The 21,146-nt window shown below is 41.2% G+C and overlaps 1 protein-coding gene across 9 annotated transcripts in view; it reads left to right on the plus strand.

The window, feature by feature from the left end:
• The window catches only part of CAST (calpastatin), a 64,157-nt gene that overhangs the window by 12,830 nt on the left and 30,181 nt on the right, over window positions 1-21,146 (plus strand). For 5 of the 9 annotated variants that reach the window (XM_055790784.1, XM_055790787.1, XM_055790788.1 and 2 more), the window contains 2 exons: window positions 1,822-1,896; window positions 20,034-20,093. In XM_055790784.1, the coding sequence (XP_055646759.1) occupies window positions 1,822-1,896; window positions 20,034-20,093 (135 nt within the window). Of the gene's footprint in view, window positions 1-1,821; window positions 1,897-8,008; window positions 8,310-13,223; window positions 13,246-20,033; window positions 20,094-21,146 lie in introns of those variants that run through there. The other 4 variants (XM_055790785.1, XM_013303661.3, XM_055790789.1 and 1 more) reach the window with 4 other exon arrangements.

Consider the following 21,146-nt stretch of genomic DNA (forward strand, 5'->3'; position numbering starts at 1 on the left):
CATGCTTTTGATTATTCCAATTCATGTGGGTTGTGGGGTGACCCACAAGTGTGGGGTGCGGGTGGGGCAAAGGCGTGAATGCTGCGTGTTTGCACTGAGCACTGAGCTGGATCAACCAGTGAGCAGGGGACCGACTGGTCAGAGGTTCAGGCTGGACAGTGGTGCTGGCAAGGGGGACAGAGGGACCTTACTGCTGCTTAGTGGACCCACAGCTGTGCCCATGCTTGTGACCCCAGCGAGTGCCGAGCATGTGCTTGCACCAGTGACCTCCTGCCTCTGTGAGCCCCCCAGAGATGGAGACACTGCTGTGGGTGCTACTGTGTGGTGTGTGTCCTGTGTGCAGGTGCTGCTGGCAGCAGCATAGCCAGGTGTGTTGGTGTCCTCTCTGTCTGTGTGTCTCTGGTATACATGCTAAGCTTTGCTGCTGGTTGAACTTGTAACCACATCCCTCAGCCTGGGCAGAGACCCCGGGTCCCTGGGTGCTGAGCTGGGCTGCAGCAGCGCGACAGGTCTGTACAGCCATGCAGGAGGGTCCTGGGCTGGAGTGCCTGCTGGAGGTGGCCACACTCCCAATATCCCTTTAACAGGAAAAATCACTGTTACACTTCGGGTTTGCAACATACTGTGACATCCTTCTTGGATGTCATTGTTTCCCGTGTGGCCAATACCGAGTGTGAAATTCTAGATGTAAATACCCGATTTAGTGTCAGTTTGTACCGGTGGGCCACATTTTTGTGATGTTAATCACATGTAAATGGCCGCAGAGGGTGGCCCACTGCCCCAAGCTCTGACGGGAGGCTGAAAGTTGAACCTGCAGCTTTGTTTATTCGAGATACTCTCCTGATCTTGGAGCTAAATAAGAAAGAGGAGATGGAATTACCTTTATGACAGAGGTGTCTTAAGTCTCCCAGTCTGTTACAGTACCTAGTACCCCATCAATTGAAAACTGGTGCTTCTGAGTTTGCATGCAAGTTTGATGATTGAATCTCTGGTCATTCTGCAGACTTCCCTGCTTGTAGAGAGTAATTAAAGTGTGGATGTTTTAGTTGTGCTGTTAACCTTGAGTTTCCACTTATCAGAGAAAATGAATAGGTCTTAACCATCTGCTGCCTCCAAAAACTGGTGTTTTTTGCTGTGTTCATTACTAATGGCTTATTTTCTCCATCTTCATTAAGATGCAATTTCAGCAATCAGTTTTTGCAGCAGCACTTAGTGGTACTTAACAGTTGGTGGAAACATTGCATTGGTTGAAGACTTGGGGTTCAATGAGGATGTCATAGTTTTGTTTCAGTTGCAAGAAAATTTATTAACTAGAAGAGCCATCAATTTGCCCTTTGCTTTGTATCTTTATTTCCCTGCCTGAGTTGTTAATGTTTGTCACGCAGGTTAGGTCTGTACAGCAGTAGTTTACCCATCTTACTTTCATTCATACTTTTTCATTAAAGTATAATATCATCATTGATACTTTTTCATATAAAGTATATATTAAAGTATATAAACATATATATGGTTACTGTTGCTTTAATTGTTAACTAAAAGAGTCACTCTGCCACAGGAAATAGCATAGATTTATATATCGTCCATAAAACAATACAAGAGAACTCAGGCTGGGCTGGGCAAAACTGTCTGAAGTGAGTCTGCATGAATTAAAGTTAGTTAGGAGAATATGGTTTTGTATGACTTGCCTTGCATAAAATGTTCTAATGGGCATTGTTTTAGTGTACCTTTTTGGGGGGGGCGGGGGTGGTGTTTCAGTTTTACTTGGCGTTCCTTTTTCTTCAACATTTCTAATATTTATTATGTCATTCTTTTATTTTGTAGAAGAAACCAGCAAGTGCTAATCTCAGCCAAGCCCCCAAAACACAGACAAGTGGAGGAGGACCTTCTGCTGTTAAGGTACTGAATCCTTAAGGAAATGGTCTCTGGAGCTTCTTACCCTGTGCACAGTGCCAATTCACACAGCGAGTCACGATCTGGGTTATCGTGTGTCTGTGCAGAGATGGGTGCTGGGCGCTGAACCCAGGCAGCTAGTACACCTCTCCCCACACGGTAAAACACTTTGTGCGCTTTGAACAACTGCTCACAGTGACACTTGGTCACCCTTAACTCTCCTTGGTTCTTGCAAGCCTCATCTCCACTGAAAGGTGCAGCATCCTTTCTTTCCACAGAACATGGGCTGTGGGGAGGGGGCTTTGTTAGCAGGAGTCTCTCTTTGCTCGAGGGTCAATCTTTTAGTGTGATATTTAGGATAGCTCACACATAGTTCCAGCAATTTTCTGTTTAGTCTTACTAACCATTTGGTTCTCCTTGAGCTTATCTTGTTGTGTCCCAGCTTGATATATTTACGCTGTCTATCCCTCCTCCCAAGGCTGTGTTCCACCAGATGTCTGTAACATCCTCTGTTTTTCAAATTCTGTCCTGTTCTTCACTATGGATATTCATGTTTTGTCGAAATAAATATCCAGTTAACTAACAAGCTGGCCTTCTCTAATCACGTACCTGCGAGCTGGTCAACTATAGTGATGCTCTTCATGTCTTGCTAGAAATTGTAGTGAATTGAAATGAAAGAGGAGCACAAGTCAGCAGAATGCCAGTGTTGTCCCACAAGCAGGGTCCAATACCTGGCATGCAGTAAGCCAATTTTACACACAGAGCTTGAGATACTTGTTTCATGCATGTCTGTGCAGAGGTGGGTGCTAGGTGGCAAATACACAAAGCTAACAAGCCACGCAGAAGAATTGTAGTGTATTTATCTTGTACATGACTAGCAACACTCGCCTAAATTCACACTTATTGGTTAGTTACATTCAAATTAGCCTCACTTGCCATGTAGATTAGCACACAGGCTGCTTGCAGATAGGGGTGGGGTGGTGTGGGAAACTCTTTAATTGGTGGTCACGAGCTCCCCCTGCTGCCTTTACCTTTCCCTTAGCTTCAGTCTTGTTCTGCTGACTTGGTGTCTTTGTAGTAATTAACTGGCTGCTGGCACCCTCTGAGGCAAGGTTCTCCCCTTTTATCAGTCTTCGAGTTCTTCAATAGTGTTATAGGAATAGTGGTTAGTAAGGCACACGTTATTTATACAGAGTAACCACGCTAGCAAATGAAGCTATTCATTACTATAACATAAGTATTAACTGAAGCATATGGCTATACCAGCATTGACTTCTTGAGGAAATGGACTTGATAACATTATCCCGTTTCACATGTTCTTTGTAAGTGTCCCAGTTATTTTAAAAAATCCCGATCCCATTGCTATCAGTGGTAAAATTCATTTGACTTCAGGGGCTATGGTCCTTTTTTCACCCTTATGTATTATTTATATGTTTGGATTCTGTTTACTCAGTGGGAGCTGATGAGATCGAAGCACTGATAACTGTCTTTGCTTTCATAGTTCCTGCAGTAGTTCAGTCCTTTAGGAAGTTAGCGTAACCGGCGTTGTAAAGATCACTTGCATCTTGCTGAGTGCAGCTGATAGTTCCTGAAGAGAAGCAGGTATCACATTAAGAGTGCTCAGGTCTTGCATAGTACAGAAATAGGATGTTGAAAATGCACTTTCTGATGGTGGCCAGATGTGAACTGATGGCTGTAATTGGTAATCACTGTTAGGTGCATATTTGTCATGGATGAGTGGAATGCACCTCACTCAAGAGAAGCAGCAACATGTTTTGAAGTAAAATAGTAATTTGGCAGTTCAAGAAGTTTGATGGAGTTTAACAAAGGTTAACAATGGTTTGACAGTGTTAAGTAAGTTTGATGGCAAGGTTCACCTCATTAATTGCTGCATGGAAGAAACATACACAGGAAGATTGAGTTAGAATTGAGTTAGAGTGATTCACACAGAGACCAGAGATGCAAAAAGTAAAGAAGGGCCTCCTGGCGAGTCACAAGGTTCAGAGTGGACCCCCTTGTTTTGTAAAATTATTTTTGAGCCTAATTTCAGCTGGGTCCAATCTTAGTTCTCAGATTTGAACAATGGTTTACGTCTAGTGGAATTACCCGTACAATGTTTGTAATAATATTGAGTAACTATATGTATTAGTAATGTTTCACAGCATTGATTCAGCATGCTATCAGTCACTTATCGAGAACCTGTCACAGGTAAGGAATCTCTCCACCTTGGGCAAGGAAGGATCTCTTAGTCTTAGGTAAGGAATCTCAAACCTTGAAAGGCTCAAGGGGAGAGTCACCTGGTTTGCAGTCCAGCTGTAGTTCAGGGAGAGTTCACCTTGGGTCCATCCTGATGGCAGTATTTATAGAGTGAAGTAGTGAGTCTGCAGCACAGACAAGACAGATGTCTTCATTTTAGCTCTCATATCTTGTTCTGTACTTTGGTTATCTGGCACTTTTGGATTTTGAAACCACCTTCAGAAATATTTTACAAGACACCTTCACTCCCTTGAATGTGAGCCAGGGGCTTTCCAGCTTACCAGTTCACCCCAGGACATGAGACCAGTTGCTTCTTAGTCAGCCTGAACCAAAGTACAGTATGGAGTCAATTGAATCTGCCACTGCATCCCGCATCTAGTCCATCATTTGAAAGATCCTATCAGCAGGAATAGTTTCTCTTTTGAATGGGATTTTTTATTACCTTAATCAGTACTTTTGTAAAATAATACTTCTAAAGATATCTCTGTGCTATGTAATTAGTTTTCCTTTCTGCTCAACAAAGGAGGACACAAAGGTGTAAATCTTGTTGTGCCTTTCAGTGCTTTTATTTATCACTCAAGACAGCCCAACACTTTTGTTGCTTTTCTTCCTATTTATAGCAGTTTGTCAGGGCTTCACTCCTGATAGTTACACTGGATGTAGTTGTCTGTATGTAGTTGCCATGAGAGCTATACAGGATGGGACTGTCTTGAGTATAATCTCTGTGTATCAGCTGATTTGGAGAGGTGGGTGGTGTGGGGCAGTTAAGTTGCTTCAGCTAGAGCTGTTCATTTTTTTTAACCTACTCTTACCCTGTGGTGAAATTACTTCGAACTGAATAGCCAGAGGGGCTTTTGCTGCCTCTGTATTACGGCCTAAGTATTTTTTCCTTCAGTTATTATTGCTTTCTGAGTGATGGCTTGTGTTCTGCATGGGCCGCCTGTGTTTCTGAGTTTAAGATACGGGAACCTGTGTGTGATGAATGCTTGCCATTGCTTAATGCCTGGCTAGTATGTGGGTAGTTTTATTTTCCTGTGATGGTATCCTATAGTGTGGACTGCTCCTAAGAGTAAGCACTTACCTGTCTGGCTTCATTTTTGATGCAATGTCTATCTGAACTGCCATTCTTTCTGTCTTAATGTTATCCCTGTGCTCTTTATTGTTTCACTGTTAAGTTCCTGGCATTGCAGCCAGTATTTACTCACTGTTTCTGATCATTGTCTTCTTACAGGAATTTTGCTTGACTGCATATGTGTCTGTGTAGTATAAGGAATAACTGCTGCTTCTCTTGTCTCTTTTATATCTGTACGGCTTTTGTGTTTGTTGTGTTAAGGGCACCCAGTAATTTAATCCACAACCTTGATGTGCCCAATTTCTAGATGATTTTAAATAAGTAATTTTAAGATCTTTAACTGAAACATATGTTCTGACCTCCTTCTGTCTATCACAAGCCTTACTTTCCTTTTTGACATGAAGTCCTATTTGACTGTTATTTTGTACCAGGGTGTTTTCAGTAAGCACATGCCTTGTAGTGGAACCGTGTTGGATAAATGGAGTAAAAAGCTGTTTTCAAGTAAGGTTATGATCATCAGGAATATTTACTAGTTGCTTATGAGCAGCCTCTTCCATGTATACGTTAACTGCCAAGGCACACAAACCAAGAGGTCATCACTACCATTATCAGCTAGCAGCAGTGAAGGTGAAAAACTGAACCTCCTTCCTTTACAGAAGGTACTATACCAGTGCTCTGTCTGTGTTTTGTTTTACAGCCTTTTAAATTGTTTTTGCCAGTTCTGTAGCCCACAGGAAAGCCAATTTCTAGCTCAGTATTCAGTCATGGCTATTAATAGAAGGCAATAATGATTTGAATACAGCTGGATTCATGATCTTGCTTAGATCTTTGTGTTCTTATATGGTAATTCTATTGATATCAAATGACGTTTTGCTGCTTTTTATGTAGCAGATTTTTTCCATCGCTCTTAATAAGTTCCTAATGAGTAATTTTACTTTTTTTTGTTGTTCCTGGCTGCTATAGCTTAGTGAAGTGAGAATATTTGTCCATACTACTTTCATGGACAATTTATTGAAGCAGTGCTAGAAGAATTCAACAACAGTGAAAATTCAGTTAGAAGTATTTTTATTTCAGACTTGACTGATCTTGAATATTTTCAGAGGAAGCTTCTTTATCCTAATGATTTAAAAAGTCTAAGGTTAGTTACTTTGAGCTGGCATCCAAATTAACATTGTTTTAAAGGGGGATTCAATCTACTTTCTTGTGCAACAGTCTGGAAAACAGCAAGGAAAAAAAAAGCAACTACTGAATACCTTTAAGTGAAGGTCCTGCTATTTCTGCAGCAGACTGGAAATTCTGTCACAACTTTTATCTGTATTATCATGAAAAGTGATTTCTACTGTCAGTTGGCTAGGTTGGTTGTTTTTTTTCCTGCTACTTACCTTACTTAACTGACACTAAATTTTTATTTTGTGGGCTTTGCACAGACACTTTATTGGGAAGGCAGGCATTTTTGAATAGAAGGCGTCTGAAGTTACAGTACTGATTTGGAATGTCCACAGAAATGTGTAAACTTACTCCTCTGTTGCCAGTCATACTGTGAAGGTTGGAAAGACTGCCTCTCAATTTTGAGATTATTCAGAAAAATATATAAATGAGCTATCTGAGAACTTCCTTTGCATGCTCTCCTTAGAGTAGACATGTGTCATGGTGCACAGATCCTCAGTTTATAGGTGTTTTGCAGCAAGTGTGGCATATCATAGGGCTGTTGCCATTAGAGCTGTTGCCAGCACCTAGGCCTGCATGTGAAAATCACAAGAACTGTGTCCGTGTAGAGAACAGTGCTGCTTTTCTTGGTAGCAGCAGCTTGCTAAAAATAGACCAAAACATTGAAAATTGGAAGCTGTAGGAGTACAGAAGCTGCCTCCTGTGTGGAAGAGTGGGATTTGTGTAACATTATGGGACATGGTGTCTGTCGCCCACAGTCATCTCTGTATTTGAAGAGTAGGGCTGTAAAAGAAGCCTCTGACCTGGAGACCAGGGCAAAAGCTGCAACTTGTAAAGCTGTGCAATGATCAAAATAATATGATCGTTTCACCAAAAAATTTCTGTACTTAACTGAAAATGGGATATTTTCTTCATCAGTCTGTGTCATATCTTCGGGTGTTTTCCCCTTTTTGCTTCCCTTTTAGGGCTGGCTTTTGTTTCTTGTTCCCTTGAAATAAAGGATGGCAAAAGGTTATTATGAAAAAAAGGTTGAAGTTTTTGTTAATGGTGTGGGGGCTTTCTGTTGAAAAAAGTCCATACAAAATACCTGTACTACAAGTACTGAGAATTTGATTCTGTAGCCAAAAAAAATTTTAAAAATTCAAGAGCAGGTCACGATTGATATTTGAAGAAGCACCTTTAAAGTTCTAAATTAATATAAATTACTTGGATTTGTTGTGCTTAAAAGTAGTCCTAATCAGTCAAGTTTCAGCGGCCTTAACTGGTCCAGCCATCTCAGTTTCTTTCGATTAATAATGTTCATGTACTCAGAAGGTCTGGATAATCAGTCCAGATTTAGGGAGGAGATATCCCATAAACTTGTAATAAAAATGAGAGTGTTAAAGGGAATCAGTAGGTTCATTCTCTCAGCACCAGTGCTACTAACTCAAAAGGTGGAAGATGAATACTGCTTTTTGAAAGCTAAAAGTAGCTCTGTCCCAGAGTTGCGCCATCCTGGCAAGCATTTTGTCCCCTCTTTTGCTCTACGCCGCTCTGTGCCATCAGCTCAGTGACGGCTGTGTCTGGTGAGGGAACCCTGTGAAGCCACCTCCGGAAGCGATCTCAAGAAACAGGACATGGGTTGGCGAAGAGACGCCGTGGTGCAGCAGGCAGAGCTCCCACATACACCTCCACATCATGCTTTGGCAGTGCTGTTGGGCCCTAACCCGCATGTTTGGGTTGCCTCCCTGGTGCGGGCACCAGCAGGCTGTGCCGGAGGTGGGGCAGTGCCTGCTGCGTGGGGAGCGCGTCGCTCAGCTCGCTGGATCGCTGAGGGTTTGGCCGGCACCTCCTGAAAACCAAAACCGCAGCTTGCTCTGGCACTGGGCAAAAAGCAGCTGTATCCTGACATTCCTGCTGGAAACAGGAGGCACACGTGTAACAGGTAAGTTAGTTAGCTATTCATACAGGCTTTGCTTTCCCACTGTATCTGCTTGAGGCTAAATTATGTTCGTGTTGCAGCTGTCTTTTTTCTGTGTGTGTGTTTGTTGCAGTTCTTTTTTCTTTTTTCTTTTTTTCCTTCCTCCCCCTTCTCCCTTCCGGGAATTTTATGGGCTGAAATAACACAAGCTGCTGACTTCCAGGGCTTCTGATGTGATCCTGTCATCGGCAGGCTTGAAGTGCTCCAGAGCTAGCTGTATGTAGTGAATTGTTTTTTAAAATTATTTTAACATATTGGAAACAGGCTTTTTAGACACTGTGTAAGCCTGTGTGTTTTCAACATTACACAACAAGCCGTTGACATGACATAGGCAGCCTTGAAGAGGGGTGAGGAAGAACATGCTATTAAACTAATGTCTAAGTTCTGTATTTATAATTTTTGTTTGGTTTTGTTGTGGGTTTGGTTTTTTTGTTGTGGTTTTTTTTTTGTTTTGTTTTTTTTTTCTCACAACCCATGCTGTTCTTGCTTCAAAAAAAAAAAGTCCATGTAATTTTTTTGGCATACCAATGCAGACCTTTCTATGCCTATGACATATAAAATATTGCATAGTCAGGGTATGGGGATCTGTAAGAGCAACTTTTTGGTTGAATTGTGCTTACGTATCAATAACTTACACCAAGACATTGTTTACTTCAAAAGATGCTAAAATACCAGATACAACAAACATGGGAAAAAGTAATAGTTTTCAATAAACTTTATATTACTGTACATTCTGTAGTAGAAATTGGATAGGCAGGTTTTGCTTAGGTCACACGACTATTTGATTATTGTTACTAGTACACTCTTTTCTTCTTTGGAGAAAATGATAGTAGTATGTTAAATAACAACAGCGTTCTTAAACATTGCAGACACCTCTGCTGAGTTCTTGTTCCTTTTTTTGACAACTAGTTTTTTCAGTGCTGTGGTTTTTTAAATTGACATAAACCATACTGGATAACAATTTTTCTACACAGGACATTTTCTTTTCTAGACTAATGTATTTGTTACTGCCCACATCTTGTATAAAATGGTACTTTTTTGTTTTTTCGTTTGTTTACAGGAGTGATTAGAGATGAGGGGTGTATAGAGCTCGCAGAAAATTCTGTACCTCATCTTGGGAGTTTCAGGGTCAACTTTCTTGGCCAGTGTTTCTCATAGCTCTAGTTCTGGGGCTTTGCACCTTACTCAGACACTCTCAGTTTGAAATCTAGGCAAAATTGTATTACCCTGAAAGCAGTGGCTCTTGGAGGACTGGGAGAGGGGCTAGAGGAGAAACCTCTTTTTCCAAAAGGTAAAGGTACACCTTTTTCAGTGAGTTGTCATCCAGTGCATTAATTCTCATAATTTCTGCTCTTTGTTTTTCTGAGGGAGGAAAATCTGCACTTGCAAAAGCTTGGGACTTCGTCCTGAGTCTCTTCTGCCAACTTTGTAGGGAGGCAAGGAGGTCAGTAGCCTTGTGAGCTCCTCAGGAGCATTTTAAGGCTGAGAAACCTTCCTGCTTCTGGAAGAAGTCAGCTCTGTTCATGCCTTTATACCTTGCTTAGTAGACGTGCTTGAACTGACTAGAAAACTAATGTTTTTCATCCCCAAGAAGGAAGCCTTTGTGAAGCAGGACAAGGCCTCACAAAGGTGGAGATTTTACATTTTTTAACTGAACAGTAACGTGCTGACTCCTTCAGAGCATGCAGAGGGCCCTTATGAAGCAATTTTGAGAGGTCCCAAGTTAAGAGCCAAAGCTGATGTAAGAAGTGCCCCAGACTGACTCTTTAAGTAGGAATAGTAAAACACTGTTTTTCTAAAAATAGAATTTTTCTAAAATAACCTAAGAAGAAAACCCAACTTCTACCTCCACTGCCCCCACCAAGTCATGCCAGCGATGTGCTCAGATATTTTAACAGCAAAGTTCTATTAAGATTCCTTGACTTGCTGACATTTGTTTATCCTCCTATATTATTTATGTATCATCCTATATTATTTACCCAACGTCATTGTGACAATGTGTGTGTCAGTTCATACGGGTTAGTGAATAATTCTTTGTTTCTGCATCCTGGGGGTGAAAAACTGTCTAATTCATGAATGTCTAATTCAGGGGATCACGCACTAGCTCTTGTGACTGCCAGTCATCCAGTTTGAGTATTGCCTAGTTTGATTATTGTAATAAAAACAACCAAACTCATAACCTCGATGATCTTTGGTTTTAAGATTAAGTTCTCTTTTGCGTGACATTTCTATCTTTTTAGACTGCTCTTTAAAGAATACCGGTTCTGTTTGTAATCCCCATTTCTATTCCAGCTCTGCTGAGAAGGGCTTTGCATGCTGTCCTGTGGTGATACTGCAGACCAAGTGACACAAATCCTAGCTGAGCTCAGCAGCTCTGTGTGGCTGGCATGTGGCTGGCACCTAATCGCATGCTTTCCTGGTGTTCTCTTATCAGCTTGCAGTTTGCTGCTGCAGATAGCTTTGGAACATTCTGGTGTTTAAAACAACATGTAGAGATGGAAACAGCTGCAGTAATTAACAGCTAAATACTAACCTTCTGCAGGATGCAGAACTGCAAAGATGATTTTTGAACTATCTGCAAAAAAGGAGAGTTCCGCTACAAGTGACCAGGTCTTATGTTACTGTAATGCTCTGTTGTGCAGAGTGGGAACCTGAGAAGAGTGGTGACAGTTCTGGTATGCTGCTTCTAATATTTGAATATGACTGAATGAAAATGAAATTTCAGTATGTGCCAGTTTGCAGAATTTATTGTTATAGAAACAGGAAGTTTCCAAAGGGAGGGAATTGCAGAGCACATTTTAAGAATAAATAAGAGCGGGGAGTTTAAAACAAATTATTGATGTCAGAACTTTTTTCATGATACTTTTGTATGCCCAGTGAGGAGTTTTACTGATGCTCAGAAGTATGGCTTTTCTGAAGTATTTCTCAATGCATAGCTGAGGAAAGCTTCAGGTTAGGTAACCCATTCTGTGATCAAGTGGTAATACTGAGATCACTCTTCATCAAAATGATGATAAAATGAACGTCTTTGATGGTGAAAAGTAAGTTTGAGGATAAAATGCCTTTACTTCTCTGATGCTGTAAGTTGAAAAACTTTTCCAGTAAAACAAAGCCCCCATTTGATGCTGGAGAGGTATAACCTGGCTACAAACCCAGAGCTTTCTTGCAGTCTTTGCTTTTAACTCCATTTAAAAGAAACAAGGAGTGTTTAACTTGTGGTGTTAATTAACGTGCTGGTCTGTTTGCATACATGCAGAATCTGAAGGCAGCAAATGAATTATGTTACCCTGCTCGGCATATACTGCATTTCTTCCCACCTCACTTGCAATAATCATGAAACGACATTAAGTAGAAGTTGCCCTTGTATAGCAAAGGTTATAGAGCAATAGCCATGCTACATACCTAAGTCCAGATAATTTCTTCTGCTCACAGATTGAGCTGTGTGTATGTGAAGGTTCTTCATGCGTAGGTAATACGCGTGCTCTGTGACCAAGTAGGAAGCTCTTTTCCTTAGCTTCCAAACACAAAAAGCTGTGAAAGCATTAGACACAGTGGGAGATAGAAATGAATGAATGCATAGTGCTTTTTACCATCAGCTGTGGGATGATTTTTCTGCATATCCCTAACTTCCTGCATATATGTAAGCATAAACTAAAGTGTTGGAAGTGGAAGAAAAGAGTCAAATGGTGCAAAAATTATTTAAAGTAAATTGTCATTCACTGCCCTTGGTTGTTTACTGTTCAGGCATAAAGCTGTTTCAGAGTCTTAATAGTGACATAACAGTTATTTTAATAAATAAAGAAAAACAAACATACCAGTATTAAGCTTTGGACTTGACATAGGCTGCTGAAATCCACAGATCTTAAAACAGGCATCTAACCTAAAGGTGGTTTTGCAGATCAGTTAGTTTCTAGGTGGTATGAAGCCTTGTTCTGCACTGTGGTAAATATAGTACTGATCTTACAGGTCATGCTTGGTAACACGTGATTTCAAATACAAGTAGGTTGTCTCAAAAAACACTGCTTAAAAACCTGTTCCTTTAAATTTGAGTAGCATGGTTAATCATCTTTGATTATGTATCAGTTGATGCATAAAATCCAGTGATTAAATATTGCCAAGTTTCCTTTCTGTGCCAAAATGGCAGAAATCTTATTTTAGTAATCAAAATACAAGAAAACAGTGAGTCTGTGTATGGAAGTTGTCTGGCTTCATGTGCTGCGATTATCAATAAATTTAGCAGCACTTGAGGCTTTAAAAACACTTCATGAGCTAATCAGTTTTTCAGTTTTCTGGTTCAAACCAGTCTCTGTTAAAAATTTGTCATGTTTTTGTTTTATGAAAAAATGTGTTTTATGAAAAAATGGGTTTACTTCCTATGTGCTTTTCTAGCATTCCTAAATGATGGTTGATCATACTTCTGGTATAGATGAACATGTGTTACAAATAGTTTGTGTGGTGAGAAAATTGCAGAAGAATAAAATTTCGGGGTTAATCTTTTCAATGATAGTAACCCAGATCATCTTTTGAGTTGAGTTTTGCAGAGAAGCATGGTCTTGTGTTAACACTGGTCTTTGGGTTTTGTCTCTGATATATTACAGTCAACTTTCTGGTCTGAGAAAGAAGCACCAACATAATCCTACTATTTGTTATTAGTTGTGCTGTTGTTCAGGAGGAGAATGTGTGTGGAGTTTGAAGGTTGTCAGGTGGCAAACCGAATTCTGAAGTGCTCCTAAGATCACAGAAAAGTCCTGATGAGGCTTTCCTCATGGTTGAGTTTCGTCAGCAGTCCACCACCCGCTTGTCTCCTCACACACTGGTCCTTCCCTGGGTAGCATCTGAACCAGGATTTGATGTCTAGAAAACTGACCTGTTGAAGTTTGTCTGCCCTCTGCAGATGAAGGTACTTTACAGCAGTTTATTTTTCACATTTGCTCTGAGCTGTGAATGCATAGTTGAGCAGGGCCAATCTGTTTCTAAGTTTCATAGGTCTAAGGGGGAGTCAATTTATCTCTAAAATTAATTTTCTTATAATCTTCCATAGAGTCATTTAGGTTGAAAAAGAAGTCCAGCAGTTATCCCAGGACTGATGAGTCCATCCCTAAACCACGTTGCTATGCACCACATCTACACGTTTTTTAAACACCTCCAGGCATGGTGATTCCACCGTTACCCTGGGCAGCCTGAGTACTTCACCACCCTTTCAGTGAAAATTTTATTTATTCCTAATATTCAATCTAAACTTCCCCAAATTGAGGTTGTTTCCTCTTGTCCTGTCACTTCTTATCTGGCAGAAGAGACCGACCCCTGGCTGCCTGCAGCCCCCTGTCAGGCAGCTGTAGAGAGCAGTAAGGCTCACCCTGAATCTCCTCCTCTCCAGACTAAACACCCCCAGTTCCCTCAGCCACTCCTCATAGGACTTGTGCTCCAGCCCTTTCCCCAGCTCTGTTGCCCTTCTCTGGACACGCTCCAGCACCTCTACGTCCCTCTTGCGGTGAGGAGCCCTAACCTGAGCATGGTATTTGAGGTGCGGCTGCACCAGTGCCCCGTACAGCGGGATGATCACACTGGTTTGGATGCAAGCCAGGATGCTGTTGGCCTGCTTAGCCACCTGGGCACACTGCTGGCTCATGTTCAGCTGGCCGTAAATCTTTGTCAAGCTGTGGAAATTTAAACTATAATAATAGTACTCATTTTTATATATATTTTAGGTTATGTTCACACCAGCTGAGTTTATGAATGTTAAAAGCACAGGAAGCATCCCTAGAGATAGGGAGTTTTGCTGTTGTTGGTTTGGTTTGATTTGGTTTTAAGATGGGTATGTAAACCATGTATATTGAAGAACTGAAGAATCACAAAAGCATGAATTCAACAAACTGCCTATTTAAATGAATCTCCATGCTTACATACCAAATCCTGTTTGGTTTGCTTTATGGCAACCAGTGATAAGTTTGGGGGTTTGTTGGGGCAGAGCTGTAGTGAGTTCAGTGGCATCACAGTAACAACATCAGTAAAAATTTTTAGATTTAATTAGAATTTAGTTACAGAAAAAGTAACCATACTCTAAGGATGCACCCCCTCCCTACCCCCCTCCACCAGTAGCTGGCATGGGCTGTAGACTTTGTTTATAACATGCTGTGTTTGTGAATTTCAGCAATGGTAATAGGTGTTAGAAATGAAAGAGGCATGCCAGTGGTCACATGTGGCAAAGTAAGTCCTCGGAAATTGGAATGTAAATTGTTTAGAAAAAAAATCATGCTGATTACTTCTACAAACAAACTCATCACAACAGGATGATGTAGTGGCATATGTAGTAGGAATGTTTTATGTAAATATACCTATGTCTGAGTAATAGAAAGGTACTAACTGGAAACCTATATCCTGCTGTTCCACTTCATTAAGTTTTTAGTATTAAACCTCCACAAAATTAACTGAGAGCTTGAAATCTTGGGAAGAATATTGTTCTCTTGGTTGTGTGGGTTTTTTATCCTTCTCTTAAACAGGTATTGTTTTTCTTAACAACTTAATAGCAGAGTTATGTATAAGAACAGTAATTACTAAATAGTAGGGTATTTCCAGAATTACTTGGTGTGAAACATGGCACACAAGCAGTCAGATTTGTAATTTTTAACTCGGCTTTTATAGATACTATAATAATAATATATATAAAGAGGTAGCATCAGTGCTGCTTTTTTCCCCCCAGTTTTAAATCACTGCATATCTTAGCTATTGTGTAGCTTTAAATATATATGTTTATATATTTTTATATGTATTTGTACATATACACAGATGCAGATGTTGGCTCAGATTGTGTCTTGGAACTCCACTTGGTTAATGGAGAATTAGTGCAATAGTGTTCATGCCACAGATCACAGCACTGATTCCTCAGTGTGACTGCATTTTGAAGACTGCATTGCTTTGCTCACGGTGTTAGCAATTGCATTGTGAGGTGCTGGAATGGCCTTTTCGTGCATCCTTGGCCTACCTGCTGACAACCTTTGTGTGTCCAGGGAGGTGAGGGTTGCATAGGCGTTACCACATCCCATCAAGCAAGTGAGGAGATTTAACCTGTACAGCTGAAATGGTATTTTACACTTAAGGGAAATAACCCGTTATTTTTCACAGAGTTCTCTCAAGAGCGTTTGCTGCCCACATTTTACAAACATGTTAATTAAAGCTTAGTAACTGAACGATTCGTGTAACAAAGCAACCATTTGTAGTCAGATGGATTAGGTTTTCCCTTGCTTGCCTCACACAACTGTATTGAAGTAACCCTGTAGGTTAGTAATATGGAAATAATAAAGTGGATGTTAGCTCCAAGCCTCTGAAGCGGTCCCAGTTCGTTCATAGGTATGGTGTGTAAGCCCAAAAGAGTATGATGGCTCTTCAGTCCTCTCTCCTAGGCTGAGTACAGCTAGATCACTCAGGGAATATTTATATAAACTGGCCCAAAGGCTGGCAGGGCTGAAAGTGCCTGGTTCATCTAGGTAGCTTCTGCCACAGGAAAGGTCTTTGAGCTCTGATTTGAGAGATTCTTTTTTATAGAATAAGCCAGTTTCTTCTTTTCTCATTTTCTTGGCTCCCTGATGGGAGGGCAAAACACGAGGTGCCAACTTGCTTTTCCTGTTACTAGGACCCTCATATGTACTACTTCATTTTTTTTTCCCCTGATCCTGTCCTTAGATCTTTATTCATCTGTACTGCAGCATGATGGCCAAAACTGTCCTAGGACTTGACCTAGAGAAGCTCAAGCCAGAAGGATGGAAAGTTATTCCCATATTTTACATTTATATTTATGTTGTTATGGGAACAGATTTTTATCTCAGATTCCTCTTTCCTTGTTTTATTTTGGCAAAAGTATCTCAGCCTGGGACATTGTAACTTTACGTACTGTTGGAGTACTGCAGCCTACCTAGCTTTTGGTTTTTTCACCTTGTTGTGTCTGGTCTCCTTCAACCTACTAGCATTCTGTCAGAGATCCCATCAGGAGCTCTGTGAACCACGCAGGCTGGAGGCTGGCTTAAAACAGGCTTGTAATTCAGTGTTACACTAACTTCCCCATTTCATTTGAGAAAATGTCACCTCAGGTTCTGTGAGAAGTTGCAGTGACAGCATGCCTTCCTCTGGAGGTTCATCTGTTTTTATCCACCAAGCTTATTTCCATGTTTGAGTGTATTGAGTGTTGTATTGTCTTTACGTGCTTTATTCTTGACCAGTCTGTTGATCCTTATTTATTCTTTTCTTAGCATCTAAATCTTTCTGCATTGGTTACTTGGTAAATGTTTCCAGCACCTCTTCTGTTTGTGAAGGTAGCTGACTGTGCTTCTTTCTAAGGGTGGCAAATGACTTTCCTGAGTCCTATGAAATCTTCTCAGTGATTTCCAAAATTTGTAGTTTTGGTTGGACATAGCTCTTGCTACATTGCGTATAGGGTGGCTTCAGTGATTTTCAGCTCTCCGTAGCTAGAAGCTCTCACGGATTTCTTCACCTGCTGTTTTCTTTTTTCAAAGGACATTTGCATCCAGTTCTCTGAACAGTTAAAATCATTTTCTTTTGGTGTCATGTTTACTTTTTTTTTTTTTTTCTTTTCCCAATGCACTTTCCCTTTTATTTCCAGATTTCTGAGGGACACACAGTGAGACTAGATAACCAGTTTTTGGTAGGCATTTTTGTTTTGTTTTACTGACCCAGATTTTGGCTTTCACGTTGTCTTTTTCAGCAGTAGTGTGAAGACTGTCCCACTAATTTGGCAAAGGAGTGTCTAAGGGTATTCCTTCTGTTACCAAATTAGATCCCAAGTCTCTTCATCTGTGCTTCCTGGAGAGCCATCCTCTAACTGACAGCCGAGAGCATCCGAGTCTGTTGGTCAGTTCTTGTGCTTATCTGTCTGTCTGTGCCTGTCCTGCCTGAGTGCAGGCTCATGAGAGCACAGGCTGTGACCCTGCAGCCTTCATGCTGCCTGTCAACCAGCATGTCTGCTAGCAGGGTGGGTTAATTAACAGGTACGAGTCTTTGCTAGATCACTGTTAACCTGTAACCTCTTCTCTGTCTTTTGAGCCCCTTCTCTGGTGGTCGTGGGAGTCTTGTGCTTTTGGTGGGTTCCTCTGCAGGGAGCATCTCCACCTGCTCCCTGCTGGTGAACTCCCTGTGGGCCTGGATGGATCCTCCAACACCTGTACCCCTGTCTGGGCAGGACCCACAGGGGTGCAGCCACCCACAGGAGGAACACTGCCGGAGGAACAGGCGTCAGTGCCACTGACACTCAGTTATCCCTTGGCTGTCAGCTCTGCCCTCCAGGGCATGCCTGACAACACAACAAAAACTTTGCTCTCACCGCAAGAGCACCTGCTTGGCTTTCTCTGCTGAGCCTGAACCACCAGGGCGAATCGAACTCTCCTTGTTCTTGCTTTTCTATTTGACAGCTTAACCTTTTTGTGAGGGAGTGTTTGGCCCAGGCTGCAGTGGGGTTTTGACACCCCTGGGTCCAAGCAGGGTGTGTGCATGCTGCAGCAGCAGTGCATCAGGCGGTTGTTATGCCGGTCGCTAGGCAGTGTTTTAATATTTACCTCCATGTCTGACACACATCGGTGTGTGGCTTCACCCCTTCTGCAGTCCAGCTGTCGCGCTGCAGCAAATGCAGCCGGTTAACAGCTGGGCATGGCTGGGCATGGCGCATAGCCCTTGGGAGAGGAAAACTGGAACAACCCACAGTAAAAAGCGGTCCCCCAGAGTCTGGCTGGTGTTAACAGGCTGTGTGGTGGCTACCATGAGGGGCTGGACCTTGGCAGCTTCTTGCATTGTCAGTCTGCAAGACTCAGGGTGGTTGTACACTAAAGGGCTTGGAAGAGCAAGGACCCCTTTCTTACTTGTAGTGGCTCCTTTGGGGGAGAGAGTGGAAAATTGAAGACCTTGCAGATTGCAGATTTGGGGCAAAAAGTGCCATAAATGAAGCAAGGCACACTGTGCCTCTGAGGGAGCCAGAAGATCATGGTAGTACTGCCCTGTAGAGGTGGTCTGCAGCAGGGTGCCCTGTGCTTTCCACCACCCTTCCTGCTCCCTGCCTCCAGCTCCTTGGTATGATGGGCTGTTGTTCCCCAGGTCAGCCTTTACAGGCAGGATGGCTTCGCATTCTCCATTAGCCACTGATCAGCAGCCCTGCATTAAACCGCTTTCTACTCCCTAACTGTTCTTCTTCCTCCATGAGGATTTAAACCCCTCATTGCATAGTTTCTGCTAGTTACTGCCATCCAGCTGGACAGAGTAGAACGAAGCAGCTCAGTTCTTCAGGAGGTCTTCACTCATCTCTACAGGTTGTAGTAATGCTGCTGTGCTAGAACTTGGGAAAGAATTTTTCAGTGTACCGTAAGCAAATGGCTTGGTAGTTTTCTGAGGGGAGGAAGGGAGAAGAGCTCAGGTAAATGTGTTTTTCTTAAGTGGAGGGGGACTAGGGTGACTAATATGAAGGTGTAGAACAGAACCTGTTAGTCATGTAGAAGGAATTCAGATTAATTTCTTGGAGAAGAAAGAAAAGGAAAGGAAAGGAAAAACTATGGAAGAGCAAGTTAAGAAAAATATGCTGTTGCCTACAGATTACCTGATGGTGGTAGTGAAAATATAAGAAAAGATTGTTTAAAAACCTTTGTTCGCTGTACTGGTGTAGGAGGCTCTATACATTCCTATGAACATCTCCACCCATACAAAAGTTTCCGTCCATTACGTAGTCAGTCTATACATATATACATATATGGAAGAAGATTCTGTAGTGTGACAGTTGCAAATTCTCTCTAGTATATATTTAGAGTAGTCAAACGTCTTACTAAGGTGTGCCAGGTATGCTGGCAGGGAGAGCACGTCGTTGCTGTCATAGTGTACCTTTTAAATTCTGTACAACTTTGGTCTTATTGTTGAGAAATGCTTGTACTATGAAAAGTTACAGAAAGGAGAAAAAGTTCTGCGTGGAAGTAAAAAGTCACTCTTAAGTATGGAATAGCAGTGTGGCCTCTGAGTTCATTCAGACAATGCGTGTTGTCGTACAGCAAGTGGCATGGTAAACATGAAGAGAAAAATCTAGAAAAAATGAGAACTTGATCTGTTCATTTAAATGTAAACTATGAATATCTTGCTGTGATCAAGATGTCATATACAGCTTTGAGCATAGGGGCATGAAACAGGAATGGAGTAGTAGTATTGCATCTGTATAAAGTATTGATGAGAAAATTAGAATATTAATTTCTGGCCATTGAAGATTGATACAGTCACAGCAGAATTAAAACATGCTGCTCTTGGATTAATGTCACTGAAGCTAGGAGAACAGACCGTGTCATTTGCTGCTTCTCCGAAAGGGTCCCATGTTACATAGAAACACTTGTGTTTGTGTTATATACAGATTAGTTACTCTTCTTGAGTAAAAAACATGTTTGAGTTTGCCAATATAACATTAAATATTTTGTATGTCTGAGGAAAAAGAATGTTTCGAGAAGATCTATAGGCATGATGCTGTCAAAATCCTACATACATGTATTGTATAAATACAGGCAAGACAGAAGACCTAAAATGATGACCCTAATTTTCAATAATAATTTATTCTTAATTTTTAGCTGGATATCTATTGAATTCAGGTTGCTTATGCTTGCTTAATAGAAGTATTTGTAACAAAGGTGAAATAAATTAATTTGCTTTTTTTTCTCTCAGAAGCAGTCCCCATCTGCAGACACATCAAAACCGCAAATTGTGAAGCCATCTGAAAAAAAGGTATGAATTCCTGAGAAACTCATGCTTGCAGTTAAGCACAAATATATGAAGCAATGGAATTTCTTTTTTAGCACATTGATACTGAGTAACTTTGCTTTGTTTATTTCTTGTCTGCAGCTTAGTTTACTCTTAAAAAAATACTTAAGAAATACAATGCAAAGCCCTGAGAGGTTTTATGACAGCAATAAACAAACTTTTAATTAAATATTTTAATTTTAGATGAGTTACACTTTGTGACATGTATATGGCTCCCCCCAGTGTAATTACAAGGTTATTTACCTAATGATAATTTTTCACATATCCAAAGAATTCAGGACAGGTTTCAGCTTTTAGTGTTTGTACAGTTGCATCTTCTCGTTGATTGTCTCATTGTCTGTCTGACAGCTTCCTTGCCTTTGTCCTTTATGCTTGTTCTGTCTTGTTTTATGACTACAACTTCTTCAGCACCAAAGCTGTGTCATCAGTCATGTACTTAACTTGTACCGAGTCATAATCTTCCCTTAAGCCTCCATTGCCAAACAGAATTTAGATCTATTATTTAAACAAATGATTAATGATTCTTTCCCTCTTTCATTTTCTGTAATAGTAACAATGAAACCAACAAAAGTACTTAGTACCTAACTAGACCAGCAGGCTTTTGTGTAGTAGTAGAAATTCTGACTGTCTACACTGTGTGTAAATAGAAATAAAGGAACCTTAGAGCAGTGAGGTTGCAGGGAGTCTCTGGAGGTCATCTAGTCCAACCCTCTGGTCCAGGCAGACCCAGCTCTGCAGGTCAGTTAGACTGCTTCAGGCCTTGCCAGATGAGCATTGAACACCTGTGTCTGTGCAGGTTACACAGCGGCCCTGGGTAGCCAGTTCTGATGTTTGTTCACCTCCATTTTTATGTTGTGGGTTTTTTTTTTTTTACTTTCATCAAATGGGGACTTCCTTTGCTGCAAGTTGCATCAGTTGCCTCTGGTAATTTTAACCTGCACCCCTGAAGACAGTCTAGCTCCATCTTCTCCGTACTTGGTGTTAGCCATTACATTCCCCTCAACTTCTAAAACCCTT

This window comes from Falco peregrinus, chromosome Z, assembly GCF_023634155.1.
Source record: "Falco peregrinus isolate bFalPer1 chromosome Z, bFalPer1.pri, whole genome shotgun sequence".
In the NCBI taxonomy this organism is placed as follows: domain Eukaryota; kingdom Metazoa; phylum Chordata; class Aves; order Falconiformes; family Falconidae; genus Falco; species Falco peregrinus.